Source organism: Leuciscus leuciscus (genome assembly GCF_965113295.1).
Source record: "Leuciscus leuciscus genome assembly, chromosome: 14".
Lineage (NCBI taxonomy): Eukaryota > Metazoa > Chordata > Actinopteri > Cypriniformes > Leuciscidae > Leuciscus > Leuciscus leuciscus.
This window is the reverse complement of record NC_138738.1, coordinates 19,078,075-19,091,643: the sequence shown is the minus strand read 5'-3', so window position 1 is coordinate 19,091,643 and position 13,569 is coordinate 19,078,075. Positions and strand designations below refer to the sequence as shown.

The 13,569-nt window shown below is 40.3% G+C and overlaps 2 protein-coding genes across 3 annotated transcripts in view; both read left to right on the top strand.

Annotated features, from left to right (window-relative positions):
* crocc2 (ciliary rootlet coiled-coil, rootletin family member 2) overlaps positions 1-12,810 on the top strand; it is a 49,639-nt gene extending 36,829 nt beyond the window's left edge. For both annotated transcript variants that reach the window (XM_082190203.1, XM_082190202.1), the window contains 17 exons: positions 1,067-1,246; positions 1,424-1,558; positions 2,055-2,198; positions 3,812-4,050; positions 4,165-4,324; positions 4,567-4,734; positions 4,828-5,212; positions 5,425-5,576; positions 5,975-6,095; positions 6,203-6,366; positions 6,606-6,857; positions 6,938-7,126; positions 8,091-8,240; positions 9,246-9,446; positions 10,615-10,746; positions 11,099-11,278; positions 11,404-12,810. In XM_082190203.1, coding sequence (XP_082046329.1) covers positions 1,067-1,246; positions 1,424-1,558; positions 2,055-2,198; positions 3,812-4,050; positions 4,165-4,324; positions 4,567-4,734; positions 4,828-5,212; positions 5,425-5,576; positions 5,975-6,095; positions 6,203-6,366; positions 6,606-6,857; positions 6,938-7,126; positions 8,091-8,240; positions 9,246-9,446; positions 10,615-10,746; positions 11,099-11,278; positions 11,404-11,487 — 3,036 coding nt within the window. In that variant the 3' untranslated portion in view covers positions 11,488-12,810. The remainder of the gene's footprint in view (positions 1-1,066; positions 1,247-1,423; positions 1,559-2,054; positions 2,199-3,811; positions 4,051-4,164; positions 4,325-4,566; positions 4,735-4,827; positions 5,213-5,424; positions 5,577-5,974; positions 6,096-6,202; positions 6,367-6,605; positions 6,858-6,937; positions 7,127-8,090; positions 8,241-9,245; positions 9,447-10,614; positions 10,747-11,098; positions 11,279-11,403) is intronic.
* Positions 12,811-13,411: 601 nt separating this feature from the next.
* The window catches only part of sned1 (sushi, nidogen and EGF-like domains 1), a 30,653-nt gene continuing 30,495 nt past the window's right edge, over positions 13,412-13,569 (top strand). The window contains exon 1 of the mRNA XM_082190064.1: positions 13,412-13,569. This exon is cut by the window's right edge and continues 474 nt beyond it. The gene's annotated coding sequence lies outside the window, so the exon portion shown is untranslated.

Genomic DNA, 13,569 nt, shown 5'->3' with positions numbered 1-13,569 from the left:
TTAAAATAATATGATAACCATAACATTTGTTCTTGGTTCTTGGTTTGTTGACATTAGTAAACTACATTAATTAACATAAACTAACAATGAAAAATACATTTGATTAATTTATTAATCTTAGTTAAATGTTAATTTCAACATTTACTAATACGCTATTAAAATCAAAAGTTAACATTATTAAATGGACCCATGAGCTAACGAGCTAACAATGAACAATTGTATTTTCATTAACTAACATTAACAAAGATTCATAAATACTGTAACAAATATATTGCTCATTGTTAATGTTAGTAAATGCACTTACTAATGTTAACTAATAGGACCTTATTGAAAAATGTTACCATGATAACAAATAACGGTTTGTAACATCAAGCAGCTTAACGGACTGTTTTTGTAAAGCTAAAATAACTGGAAGCAGCTGACACCGGAAGCCTCGCACATTCAAGTTAAAAATGGCTGCACCCGCACTTATGTTAAAAAGTAAGGACTCAGAGGAGGACCGCAAGAGCTTAGGATGGCATTTGGGACAGGGTTATGGAGTGAACTGCTATACCCAGCAAGCAATACAGATCAGTATGCATACTGTGTTTATTTCAGACATGTAAAGTGAGAACTGCTGTGTATACAGGATGACGATGCAAAAATGATTTAGTTTAGTCCTTTTTCCATTACAAATATCAAAAATTCTTGAATCAAGATACATTTACTTCAGAAGAAAAATGACTTAATCCTTAAACCAAGAACAAAATATCTGCCAATGAAAAACAATTTCGTTTTCCTTTTAAATTAAGTAGATTGTTCTGACCACACTGAACTCATTGTATTTTGATCAATTCATAAATTTAAGTCATTTTGCATCTCAAGTAAATGCATCTTGATTTAAGAATTTTTAGATATTTGTAATGGAAAACACTACAAAAATACTGAGAAAGTGTATCAGTCCATTAGAGAAATTCTGGCAAGAGGAAGCGATTGAAATGCAATAACCCTAAACTGTAAAACTCTCCTGTGGATCAAGAGAGTATTTGGATGCTTATAACACATGCACCTGTCTTGTGTATCTCAGGAGCGCATGCGTGCGGACTTGTGTGCACAGAGGGAGCAGGCAGAGTCGCAGCTGCGGGCTAAGTGCGAGGAGCTGCGCATGCAGAGTCGTGGAGTGCTGCAACAGCTGCAGGAAGAACTGGCCAAACTGCAGCAACACTGTACAGAGTCCCTGCTGCAGGCCGAGAGCCATAAACAGCAGGTGTGTGTCTATCTGTCTCAGTCGAAACCTTTTGACAACTTCCTTTCAATCTGATCAAAAGGCGTGTCTGTAGCCCCAAATAGCCTTAAACCTATCTGCAGCCAGAACATGGGGTAGATGGCATCACTGTAATTTTGTTCCACTGCATTAACTGAGTTGACTGTGCTTGATTGGTAGGTTCTGTCTGAGAAGGAGGCAGAGAAGGCTGCTCTTACTGAGCGCATAATCATCCTCGAGCGCGACATAGAGACAGCTGCCCTTGAAAAGGACCGTATGCGTAGAGACTTCCTGAGCAAACAGGAGCAGGACAAGGTATAATAAATCCAAATATGTCTGTGGATCATGTTTTGTCCTTATTCGATTTGTGCTGTAAAGTTAACACATCAGTGAATGAGATTAAATGTTTAATTGTGTTATTTTTTTAATACATTTTCATAATTGCATTCTAAAATCTGTTTGGAGCTGAAGAACCCAAAAACCCTCAGTGGAAGTGTCACACACACTACACTGAAAAATGTAGAAACATTTTCACAATTAATTACAAAGAAACATATACCTATACGGCAGCAGGTCAGGCCGATGCACCATGACCCGGATGGGAGTAAGGTTTAGGGGGTTGGGTGTAACAGAAGCAAGCTAGTGCGCCTCTTGAGGCCAGGGGAGTGAGGTTTTACAAAGTTTGATTTGCTTTAAAGAGAACTGAATTAAGTTTTATTCTCATAATGAATAAATATTTTGATCCACTGACAGCCATAATCTAGATTTATCACATTATATATTGATTTTTCTCTCTCTCCTCTCTTTGTAGGAGACAGTTTTAGGGTTGCAGGCAGAGCTTCAGGACCTGCGGTCTCGTTTCGAGGAGTCTCTGAGTTCCCGTGAAGTTTCGGAACGCAGCTTAAATGACCAGATCAGAGAGCTGTCTATGCAGAGGCAGGAGACTCAGCAAGAGGTCACACAACCCGAGACTTTACATTCACATTCCAGTTGTTCAACTACAGAATCACATTTATCATCTAGAACACAAGAAAGCTATAGCCCAGGAGAGCAGTAAAATTCTGTTTGTGCCAGTGCCAAATAACCAACGTCATGTGAGTTAGGAGGTGAGTTAGTTTATGTTGGGCCGTGAGGAAACATAAGGCCTGTTGGAGTCCAACTCGTACCTACCAGTGGCAGTCTTGGGGAGAGCCATTTAGCACACACTCTTGTTGAACTTGGCATTAGTTCATGTGTATTGAGCATGTTCCAGGTGCCACCAGTTTGGTTGGTAGGCTCACATGTTTTTGCTTGTATCCATGTGTTTGTACACTTCTAACTCTAAGGCTCAAGGTCAACCTTGAGAATGGACTTCTGCACAAACCTCAGGCCACATATTAAGGCACCTAATGGTGCCTTAACGGTGGCTGTGGTGAGAAATTCATCTCTGGGTGAGGCTTTCTACTCACCAAGATGGATTCTCCATTCCTGTTTGATTATTTTCACTAATCCTCCTCCGGCCTGCCCTGGACAGACAATGACAAACCATCAGTGGTGAGAAGGAACGATAAAAGCTAGCAAGGGAGTGAAACACAAGAATCTCTCTATGATATGAAAAGGAAAAGTTGGAGTCACAAATAAGCAGGTGCTCAGGAGTTTATTTTTTCTTGTACTGTAATGAAATTCTCCATGGAAACATCGCCCCCAATTCTTCAACAGGGGTCATCGCTAACCCAACTGTCTTTCACTGTCCTATTAACCCAACCCCCTATCAATGAATTAAACCAATGTGGTTTTGCCACAGGCTTATTTCTTTTACATTAAGATTTATGAGAAAAAAACATCTTGTGTGGCCCAGTGAACTTACATGCACACATAAACACACACACACATATTTCTCTTCAACACACCAGCATATACACACGCTTGTACACACTGCTGATGTTTCTCATCATTGCTGCTGTGTGTGGCAGTCTTTGGAGCCTGTCCTGTCTTTCTCTGTTTTTCTTCTCCCTCTTTCTCTCTGCATTCTGGCTACATTTTAGGGAAAAAAATGCACCGTAAAATGATTAGCTGTAGCCAAGCAATTACCAGAATGTGGGTCATATTCCTGTGTTTACATGGGCGAGGAGTTTCACCCTAAGCATATCTGATGAAAGTGTTCGAAAATTTAAACCATTTCACATGCACTTAGAACACATTTTTAAATGCATACGAGAATGTGCCCTGAAATCCGACGTTGAAAGGAGGCAGAACTCTTTGGATGAGTCTGATGCTCACATGCTTTGAGAAGCTGAATGGAACAAGGCAGTGGAATTTTACTAATAGGCTGTGTTTCCATTTCATTCATCTCATGGAAAATGAAGTTGAATTGTCCTCAGCAAAACAGTGCCACGTAAGGAGTATGACTGTTAAAAGTCTTCACTCCCTCTGGGTGTCAATTCACCATACTTGCGTGATTTAAATGGTCCTTACTTCAGATTGATAAAGTTACACCATTATGCTCAAACCATGACCAACGACTCCTTTTGTATTTACAGAATAATTTGGATTCATTTAATCTTTCTGTCTAATCTCTGTCTCTTTAAGGTGGAGCATTTGAGGAGGGAACTGAGTGAGGTAGAAGAGAGCAGAGACTCTGGCCGTAAGGAACTGATCGAGGCCCATCGAGAGCTGAGGGAGTGTTTGCAGGACAGGGACGCTCAGCGGCGTGAGGGCTTGGAACTGAAGAGAGCTTTAGGGGATGCTGTGAGAGAGAAAGAGGCCATCCAGACTTCCAATCACGAACTCCGTACAGCTGTGAAGAGAGCCGAGTTTGAAAACAACAGGTTTAGCAGACTAGTCTTAAGTTTGTTCAATAAATAAATGGGAAATTTCTTTCTTTCTCACATCATTACAAATCTATTAATCTTCCTTGTTTTTCTCTTCTTTTTTTTTATCAGTTTGAAGCGAGTGGGAGAGGAGAAGGAACAGAGGCTGACAGTTTTAGAGGAGTGTAAATCCTCCCTCCAGGAGGAGGCGCTGAAGCTGAGAACCAACATGCGTGAGCTTGAGAAATCACGCTTGCAGGCGCGCAGAGAACTGCAGGAACTGCGCAGACAGGTCAGGGCCATAGAAATCAAAGGTTTTTCTTGTGTAGTTCGTGCCTTTACATTATCCTAAACATCTAGAAACATCTAAACAACATTTATTGTTAGTCTAGCCATATACGCATATACAGTGGAACAAAATGTTGTTTTACAGGTCTGTAGTGAATCGTCTTCCACATAAAATTCAGCCGTCTAGAGTTCTGTATACATTGCAACCATTTTTGTAAAATAACAACATAAAGCATGTGTGAGCAGGTGAAGACATTGGAGGGTCAGTGCACTCGGCAAGGGCAAGAGTTGAGTGACATGCAGTCCAGACTATCTCAGGATGAGCAGAGAGAGGAAGAAATGAGAAAGGAGACCTTCACTCTCAGACAAAGAATACTGGAGAGTGACGCTGGCAGAGAGGCAGCCCTGAAGGAGGTACAACACATCAACTGGCATAATTACAGCATCCACACACAAATACAGTAACATGCTTAAATTGTTAGAACTGGTCTGTCTGTGTGTGAAAAGACTGCAGGCTTGCAGCGGCATGTAGCAGAACTGGAAGAAGCACATCGCCAGGAGAGAGAGATGCAGCAACAACGGGATTCCAACCTTCAGGAGAGCCAACTGAAGCAGCGTGAGGAGGCCGCTCGCTTGGAGGGAGCGCTGCAGGAAGCCCAGGCTGAGCTCAGAGAGCTTGGGCTGAAGGTCAGTCTAGCAGAGTCCCGGACCCAGGGGCTGGAAGAGCAGCTGGGACAGAATGATGCCATACGGAGAGATCTCGAGCACAGGTTGAATGTTCTCAGTTCTGCGCTGAAACGCACACTTGGAAGTGGGCGTGGAAGACGTTCACCCACACCTGGGGAACGTGGACGGAGCCCCTCACCATGGAGAACTCGCTCACCTGTGAAAGGTAATGCGTTCTCAGTCCAATAATTAATCTGGACTTTTTTTTTTTTTAGCAACAGTTAGTTTAGGGTCATGAAGAAGATCACCACTCTTATATTACAAAGGATTCTTTTCTTCAAAGCTGAAGGTTATTAAACAATGGTCTGCTCTAACGTACATGGTGTTCTAAATTACAAGTCAAAAGAATTAAATGGAAACTTGTGCATATGCCCTCAGGTGAAATCATGTCAGAACAGCCTGGGGTGGGTGGGTCGCCTGTGTGTTCTCTGTCCCCCTCCCACGGAGAGGACAGAGAGTTGGATCTGGACTCACTTCAGATGTTGCTGCGTAGCTTCCAGCAAGAGCTCAGGGACACACAGAGAGAGCGGGTACCTGACACCACTACATCACCACAAAGGATAAAGAGGCATCATAAAAAGAATTCAACATAACTGTACTATATAGTATAACTATGCTAGTCTGAATGAATCATGCAGACTGTTTCTGTGAACTGTATCAACTAACTTACATAGCTTGTTGGCATTTTCTGCTCAATTTGGATCTATGGTATACACTTCCCTTTCCCATACAAACCCAAGATTTGTAGGATGTTACCATACAAACGTTTTTCGTTTTGAAAATGACCATTATCTCCATGGACAAAACTATAGTCTATATAGGCACACACAAAGGAAGGATCACAAACAACATAATGTGTAACAAGAACAATGAACATATGAATAAAAAGAACATAAACATCCTTCTCTCCCTGATTTTGTGATTGTAGGATGAGTCCCAGGCACAGGTGCATAGTCTCAGCAAGCAGGTAGAAAACCTGCAGGCCAGTCAGGAGAGAAGCAACACACGTATACAGATGCTGAAACAATCTATCAGAGAGCTGGAGGAGGGTAAGAAGGAACTCTAGCCCAACACTTGGGCACTGCTCAGTGATCAACAGTTTGTAACTCTGTTTTTGATTAACATGGATGAGAATGTGTGGGTGTGTGTTTGCCAGGAAAGCGTGAGCTGACCAAGCATTTAGAGGGGATGCAAGCATCACTCGCCTTACAGGATGAGGCAGTTCAGCGTGGAGAAATACAGAATAGGATTCTGACTGAAGAGTTGGACAAAATGAACAACAGCCAACAAATAACTGAGGCAGAGGCCAAAGCACTGCAGGTTAACACAGTCTACACTAACACAAATGCACATTACGCAACAGTGACATCCTACTTTTCAGCCTCAAGGCTTCACAGAAGTGAGGGTCTGACAACTGAACACAATAAAACTAAATCATTGTACTGTAGGTCTATTTTGAAAGATGCATTTGTTATCATCAAAAATCTTTTAACAATAAAGATCTCTGATGAGTTGCTCCTCTGGTAGTCACATTATCTGTATAAATACACTGTATTCAGGAGAAGCTGGAGCGCTCCCAGGCCTCTGGGGAAAGTCTGGAGGCCGAGCGTCGTCGTATGAAGCAGATCTGTGAAGCCGCGGAAGCACGAGCTGCCAGGCTGGAGCTCAAGCGACGGGGGTTGGAGGGAGAGCTGCAGCGTGCCCAGCTCCGAGCCACAGAGACAGAGGCGGAGGTCAGCTCACTGCAAGAACGCCTCAACAACCTCCGCAGAGAGCTGGGAGACAGCGAAGAGCGTGCTGCTCTCCTGAAGGTGTGTGTAGGTTTACTCTGTGTCTAAAGGACATGTTTCATGTTTGAGCAATATAATAGAGCACTGTTGTCCCAATGTAGGTTGAGGGTGAGAGGTTGGCAGTTGCCTTGGCACATACAGAACTGCAGGAGAGCCAGTTGAGGGAGCAACTGCAGGCCATGGCTGCATCCTTGACCGACAGCAACACTGCTGCAGGATCAGCTCGAGATCAGGCCGCCCAACTGCAGCGAGCTCTCACGGCCAGCGAACATGACCGGAAGATGCTGCAGGTCAGTGTGGCTTTTATAGCTTGCACAAGTTTGCAGTTTGATAACATGAAACGGAAGTTGCGCTAGTCTTTTCTTCCCTATTGTGACGTACAGAATATCATAGTGAGATGTCATTGCAAGAGGGATGGGAAGTTGCTTTGATTGAAGGTTACAAGGGCACATGAATTAAACAATAATTATATAACTGTATGCACGAATAAATCATTAAACTGGCCATACTAGCAGCAATTTACTAGCACCAAAAGTCCTACAACTGCAAGATAGAAGACAAGCTCAAACATCTCAACTTGATGGAACTTAGATAAAAACAAGTTAAAGCAAATTCTCCTTCATGGCTTTATTAGAAACACTGTCAATCATTTATCTTCATCATGAACTCACAAACAACCTTATTAAGTTCATTGTGGTTCAGCCACATGCACAATCAGGACCGCTCCCATTTTGATCTCACTTCTCCTCAGTTCACGTACAGCTTTAATTGAAACACCACAGATCATCTTACTACCATAGCCACAATATGTAGTGATTTATGCTGTGGTTCCATAACTTTTCCAGATTTGGATATTTTTTTTTTTAAAGTATTTACCTTTGCTCCTGTCTGTTCCCTGAAGGTGCTGGATGACGGTGCAATAAAAAGCTGGACTGAACTCATTAATTTTCTCTGGCTCCTCTGGAGAGCTTTTAAGGCTTAGTATGAGTCTGTGTTTTAAAGATGCTGTACAAACAAAAACACTGCGCCCTCAGTGTAAATCTTTTTCAGTTTGCTTGAGACCTGCCAGTTCTTGCCAATAAAAAGAGGTCCAGAGGAGAAAGAGAGGGTGGGGGGAAAGGATAAAAAGACAGGCAATTGGTAGTAGTGAGGAAAAGTACAGCTTCCTCATTAAAACTGTATGTGGGTGTCTGATTATGCGTGTGTGGATTGATGCCCGTTCGTACTTGTCTGTGTGTGTATATGTGTGCGCAGGAGAGGTTGGATAAGACACGGGAGGCTCTGACAAACGGTAGGAAGCAAAATCATGGCTTGAGTGAGAGACTACAGAGCCTGCAGAGAAGCCAGGAAGAGTCTGAACTCAGGGTCTCCGAACTCGACAAACAGACACGTGGCCTGCAGGAGGTTGTGCACTCACACACTCACATACTCTCACAGTTTACACACTGTTCTAAATGGTTAGTTCACCCAACAATGAAAATTCTGTGATCATTTACTCGCCCTTATTTCTTTCCAAGACTTTCATTCATCTTTCAAACACAAATTAAGATATTTTTACTAAAACCTGAGAGATTTCTGCACCTCTATTGGAAGTCCATTACAGTTTAAAAAAGTTCATAAAGAGATCGTAAAAGAAATCCATATAAATCGAGAGGGTTAAACCAAGTCTTCTGAAGAGACAGAAAATATGTAAACATTGATCAATGCAAATACAAATAAGTCAAAATGGACATACTTGCTTGATGCGCGAGAACCAATGAGGTTTGTTCTTGCGCATTAAGAAAGTATGGTTGAGCTTCCGTTTACCGTAGGGTTTCATTAAAAGTATCTTCTTTTGTGTTTTGAAGATGAATCAATCTTATTGGTTTGGAATGATATGAAGGTGAGTAATTGATGACAGAATTTCCATTTGTGGGTGTACTATCCCTTTAATATAATTTGTGTATAATTATATAATTATAATAATTATATAAAATTATATAATTATAATTTGTATATTTAATATAATTTGGTCCTTGCAGGTACATGTATCAAACAAATACTAGAAAACATTTTGCCTTCCATGTCACAATGGGGTAGCGCAGTTTAATTTTTTTTCTCTGTTTCAGTAAAAAACACTAAATAAAACTAAATAACAACAAAAAAATTCAACAAAAAGAAACACAACCAAGTACGCTATCATGGCCATGATATACTGACAAACAGGTTTTTATTTAAAAAGTTGAATGCAATTCAATGTTAACTATATTACACTGTATCTTACCCAGACACCAACTATCTCTTCCATGTTAACTGAGTTTTTGCCCTGTATGTGAAACTTCCTAGTCCAGAAATGTATGTTGATCTTCAACCAGTTCTGGTGACAGCCATATAGATGGTGTCTATTCTACATCTTTTCTGATTGTCTAGGCTGTGAGACAGAGGCAACAGGCTGAGCAGGAGGCACAAGAGAGGTGTGCACTCCTGAAGGGAGAAAAGGATCAGCTTCAAGAGCAGGTGGCTATCCTGCAAACCACTGCACATCAACTGCAGGGAGAGAAAGCTGAGCTGGAGAGGACACTGCTGCGTCTGGGAAAAGACAGGTCCTCTCTAAAACGGACCCTGGAGAAGGTACATGTCATGCTATTATAAACACATTATGATTCACAATGACTTTCAAATACAGTTTGTTGTGTATGTCATCATCTGTGATGTTTACTCTGTGCAAACTAATCAGAGTGGCTTATCTGTACCTTAAACTACTGTAAGTATTATTGGTTGAGGTAAGTTTGCATGAGAGCTTTTTTGCAGATTTTGTGTGTGTTTGAGTCTGTATGAGTGAAACACACAATCATCCTGATGGGTTTAGCAAAACAATTTTGCTGATAATTTACTCACCCCGATGTCATCCAAGATATCCATGTCTTTCTTTCATCAGTCAAAAAGAAATTAAGGTTTTTGAGGAAAACATTCCAGGATTTTTCTTCATATAATGGACTTCAATGGCAACCAACGGTTTGAAGGTTCAAATGTCCGTCTCAATACAGCTTCCAAGTCTCTACACGATCCCAGTCGAGAAATAAGGGTCTTATCTAGTGAAACGAGATATTTCATTTTCTAAAAAAAGTATATACTTTTTAACCACAAATGCTCGTCGTGTACCATCTCTGAGATGTGCGACGCATTGCGTCATCACGTTGGAAAGGTCACGCGTCACGTCATCTGTCTAAGGTATTTGTCTGTGTACAAAAAATTCCATCTCATTTTCTCCTCCAACTTCAAAATCGTCCTACATCTTTGTTTTAATTTATTATTATTTAAATTTTTTTCGTGACCTTTCCAACGTGATGACGTAATACGTAGCGCATCTCAGAGATGGTACAAGACGGGCATTTGTGGTTAAAAAGTATATATATATTTATTTTTGTGGAAAATTATCCTTATTATCTTATAGATGTCTCACCTTATTTCTCGACTGGGATCGTGTAGAGACTTTGAAGCTGCATTGAGATGGACCTTTGAACCTTCAAACCATTGGTTGCCATTGAAGTCCATTATATGAAGAAAAATCCTGGAATGTTTTCCTCAAAAACCTTAATTTATTTTCGACTGAAGAAAGAAAGACATGGATATCTTGGATGACATAGGTGTGAGTAAATTATCAGCAATTTTTTTTTTGAAAGTGACCTAATCCTTTAAGCTGCAAATTCTACACATGAATGTAAAGCATGTGACCGTATTTCACACCAGATTTCTATCCTTGATACATTTAGTGTTTGCATGCGTGTGTTGTGTGTAGGTGGAACAGAGCCGCCAAAGGAAGGAGGTCGAGGTACTGCATGCTGAGCGTGAGAGAGAACAGCAAGAACAAAAAATCAGAAATCTAGAGCTAGAGTTAAGCGAGACAGAGGCTGAAATTCACACACTACAGGTGATATTTACGAGTATTATGACATTTTTAATGCATGGATCAGAATCTAGTCCTCTCAACTTTTGAATGGTACTTGGTCCCAAGTAAAAAAATTTAAATAAAAGTCTGATTGCTTCGAAAAAAGCATAGATGTACATTTCTTCTCAATAAATTACACAATTTGAGGTGTTACTCATTCCTGTAGCCCAAAACTGTGCGAAAATAAAGCCTGAGTTTAATGCTCAGGGTTATGGGTTTATTCAAGTGAGCAATAGTTATAGTACCTTACAAAGCACCACTAATAATATAAAAATGTCTTTTTGTTTGTGTATTGGATTTGCCTGTGATAGGATATAATGTGTTGTCTCTGCAGTCCCAGATCTCTATATTGGAGCAGACTCACTCCCAGAGGCTCATGGAAGTGACGGCTCACCTCAGGCAAGAGCTGGACCTGGAGTCAGAGCGGATGAGGAACTCCCAGCAGCAAGTAGAGAGAGCACTGGAGGCTCGGGAGAAAGCTCACCGCCAGAGGGTCCACTGTTTGGAGGAACAGGTTTGAGAAAGCTATAAAGATGTGACCACATGCATTATAAGAGTGTACATTTACATCACATTCAATAGCAAGAAGCCTCTGATGAATACATGACTGCTTTGCAATAACTGTTGTGTGTTTCTCAGGTTTGCACACTGAAAGAACAATTGGAGCAGGAGATGAAGAGGAGGCAAGCATATATGAAGCAGATACATAGATTGGGGGTCTAAAAAAACGAAATGGCTTGGGAATTCAGGCCACGGTAACCAACTGACAGCTTTTTGTTTGTAATCTCTCAAAGGCCAATGAAACAGGGCCAGTGCTTGCTTACATGGATGGACTTATGCATAACTTATGCATAATGAAATTTTACACACGCATACTTCACACACACTTTGGTTTTAAAAAAAACACAAAATCACTGGTCTCAGGGAGAATTGTTGGACTAAACTTGCACAAATACTTTAAGTAATCCTGATCCACACCATAAGAACCCAGTAACAACAAACAAAGAGATCACTGTTTCACTAAATTCTTCTCAATTGCCAAATTGTTTTAAGGATTTGCTCAGCAAACTGTTAAAAACAGACGATAAATCTACCTAAGTCTATCCCTGTTCATCTTAGAGCATTAAGCACAGTCTCAATTCAACACCACACACACACACTTGCATTTTTACATTTTCAAAAAACATCACTTATTATGTTTTATAAGCTGTTTTCCTTATGGGGTCCAAAAATGTCCCCGCAAGGATTTCGGATATTGGCAACTTTGTGGGGACATTCTGTCCCCATAATGTTGGTTTTACCAGAACACACACACACATACACACAGTTTGAAACCGCTGTACCTACCTAAAACATCACACTCTAGGTTCCCAAACTGTGTAATAAATCACATAATTTTTCTCTCTTTACTTTCTTTATAACTTGCTACTCTGTAACCTAAATAATTACTGTAATCATTATTTAATTACACAACCATTTAGAGAATAAGATCATCTTGTCTTAGCTAAATTACAGCTAGAGTGAATCAGGACAGAAAACGAATCATATCTTGCCTACAAATTCAATTCAATTCACATTTATTTGTATAGTGCTTTTCACAATACATATTGTTTCAAAGCAGCTTTACAGAAAATGTATGTCTACATTATAATTTAGAGTGATCTGTTATCAGAGGTGACTATCAAAGTTATGTATTTCAGAAATGTACATATACAAATCACATAGTTAGCTAATAATGTATTACTTTAAGGCAGAAACAATGAGCTCATTGAAGTAATGAATACATGTTTGTTAAATGATTAGGATATATAGAAAATGTAGAATGTTGTTTTCATAATAATTTGTTTCCATATGGTGTTTCTCTAATGGGTGTTAAGAATCGTTTTAATCACGAATTATACGGTGTTCCATATAATAACTATTAGAAAACTGTTTTGTTTAATCACAAAGTAATTTTTGTCAATAAAACATACAAAAAAATCTAATAATACCCAGACTGATTTTTGTGTTCTGAATAATTGCTGTCAGTTGGTTTTGGCATTTTGGATAATTGCTGTATATGATGTGTACACATAAAAAGATCCTTGTTGCAAGATGTTCTTTCTCCATGATTTGATTCCTACCACTAATGACCCCCTGTGTAAAAAGAATCAAATTTTATTTTAAGGGGAGTTGTTTCAGGCATATTTAAAATCTATTGTCTTGTATTATTAATTTGGAGGAAAATTGATATTCAGAGAGTAAGCAAGCCTTCAGTACATCTCTAGTCCAAACCAAAGGGTTTTTGTATATTTTCCTCCTCTTGAACAGGCTTTTTGAGTACAATATGCAAGGAATGCACTATATATGCATCCTATCACATGCCATTCTGGAACTCTTACACTGCCATGTGGTAGTTTGTACCACACGAGACACGTGCTTGTAAGTAAGGGTGTTTTTCAGCAAAGGTTAAGAGTAGAGGAGAGTGCCCTGTCAGAGTCTCTTTAAAGCAGCCCTTTGATTACCATAGCTCCACCCAGTGCTTATCCAGTTACCGGTCTCTTCTCAGCTATTGGATGAGAGTTCTTAATCATGCAAGGTAGTGAATCCCTGGGGGGGTGGGGCTGGGTCTGAAAGAACTCCTTTGGCAGGCAGAATAGAGGTTTTATTGAGGATATTTCTAAACTAACCATCAGGGACCAAGTCACTGGATTGTAAAAAAAAAAAAAAAAAAAATAGAGCCGAATCACTCTGCTCCCTCTCCTTCTTTCTCTCTCTCACTCTGTTCATTTCAGTGAGCGGCACGGAGCACGGCAGCTCTTGAGC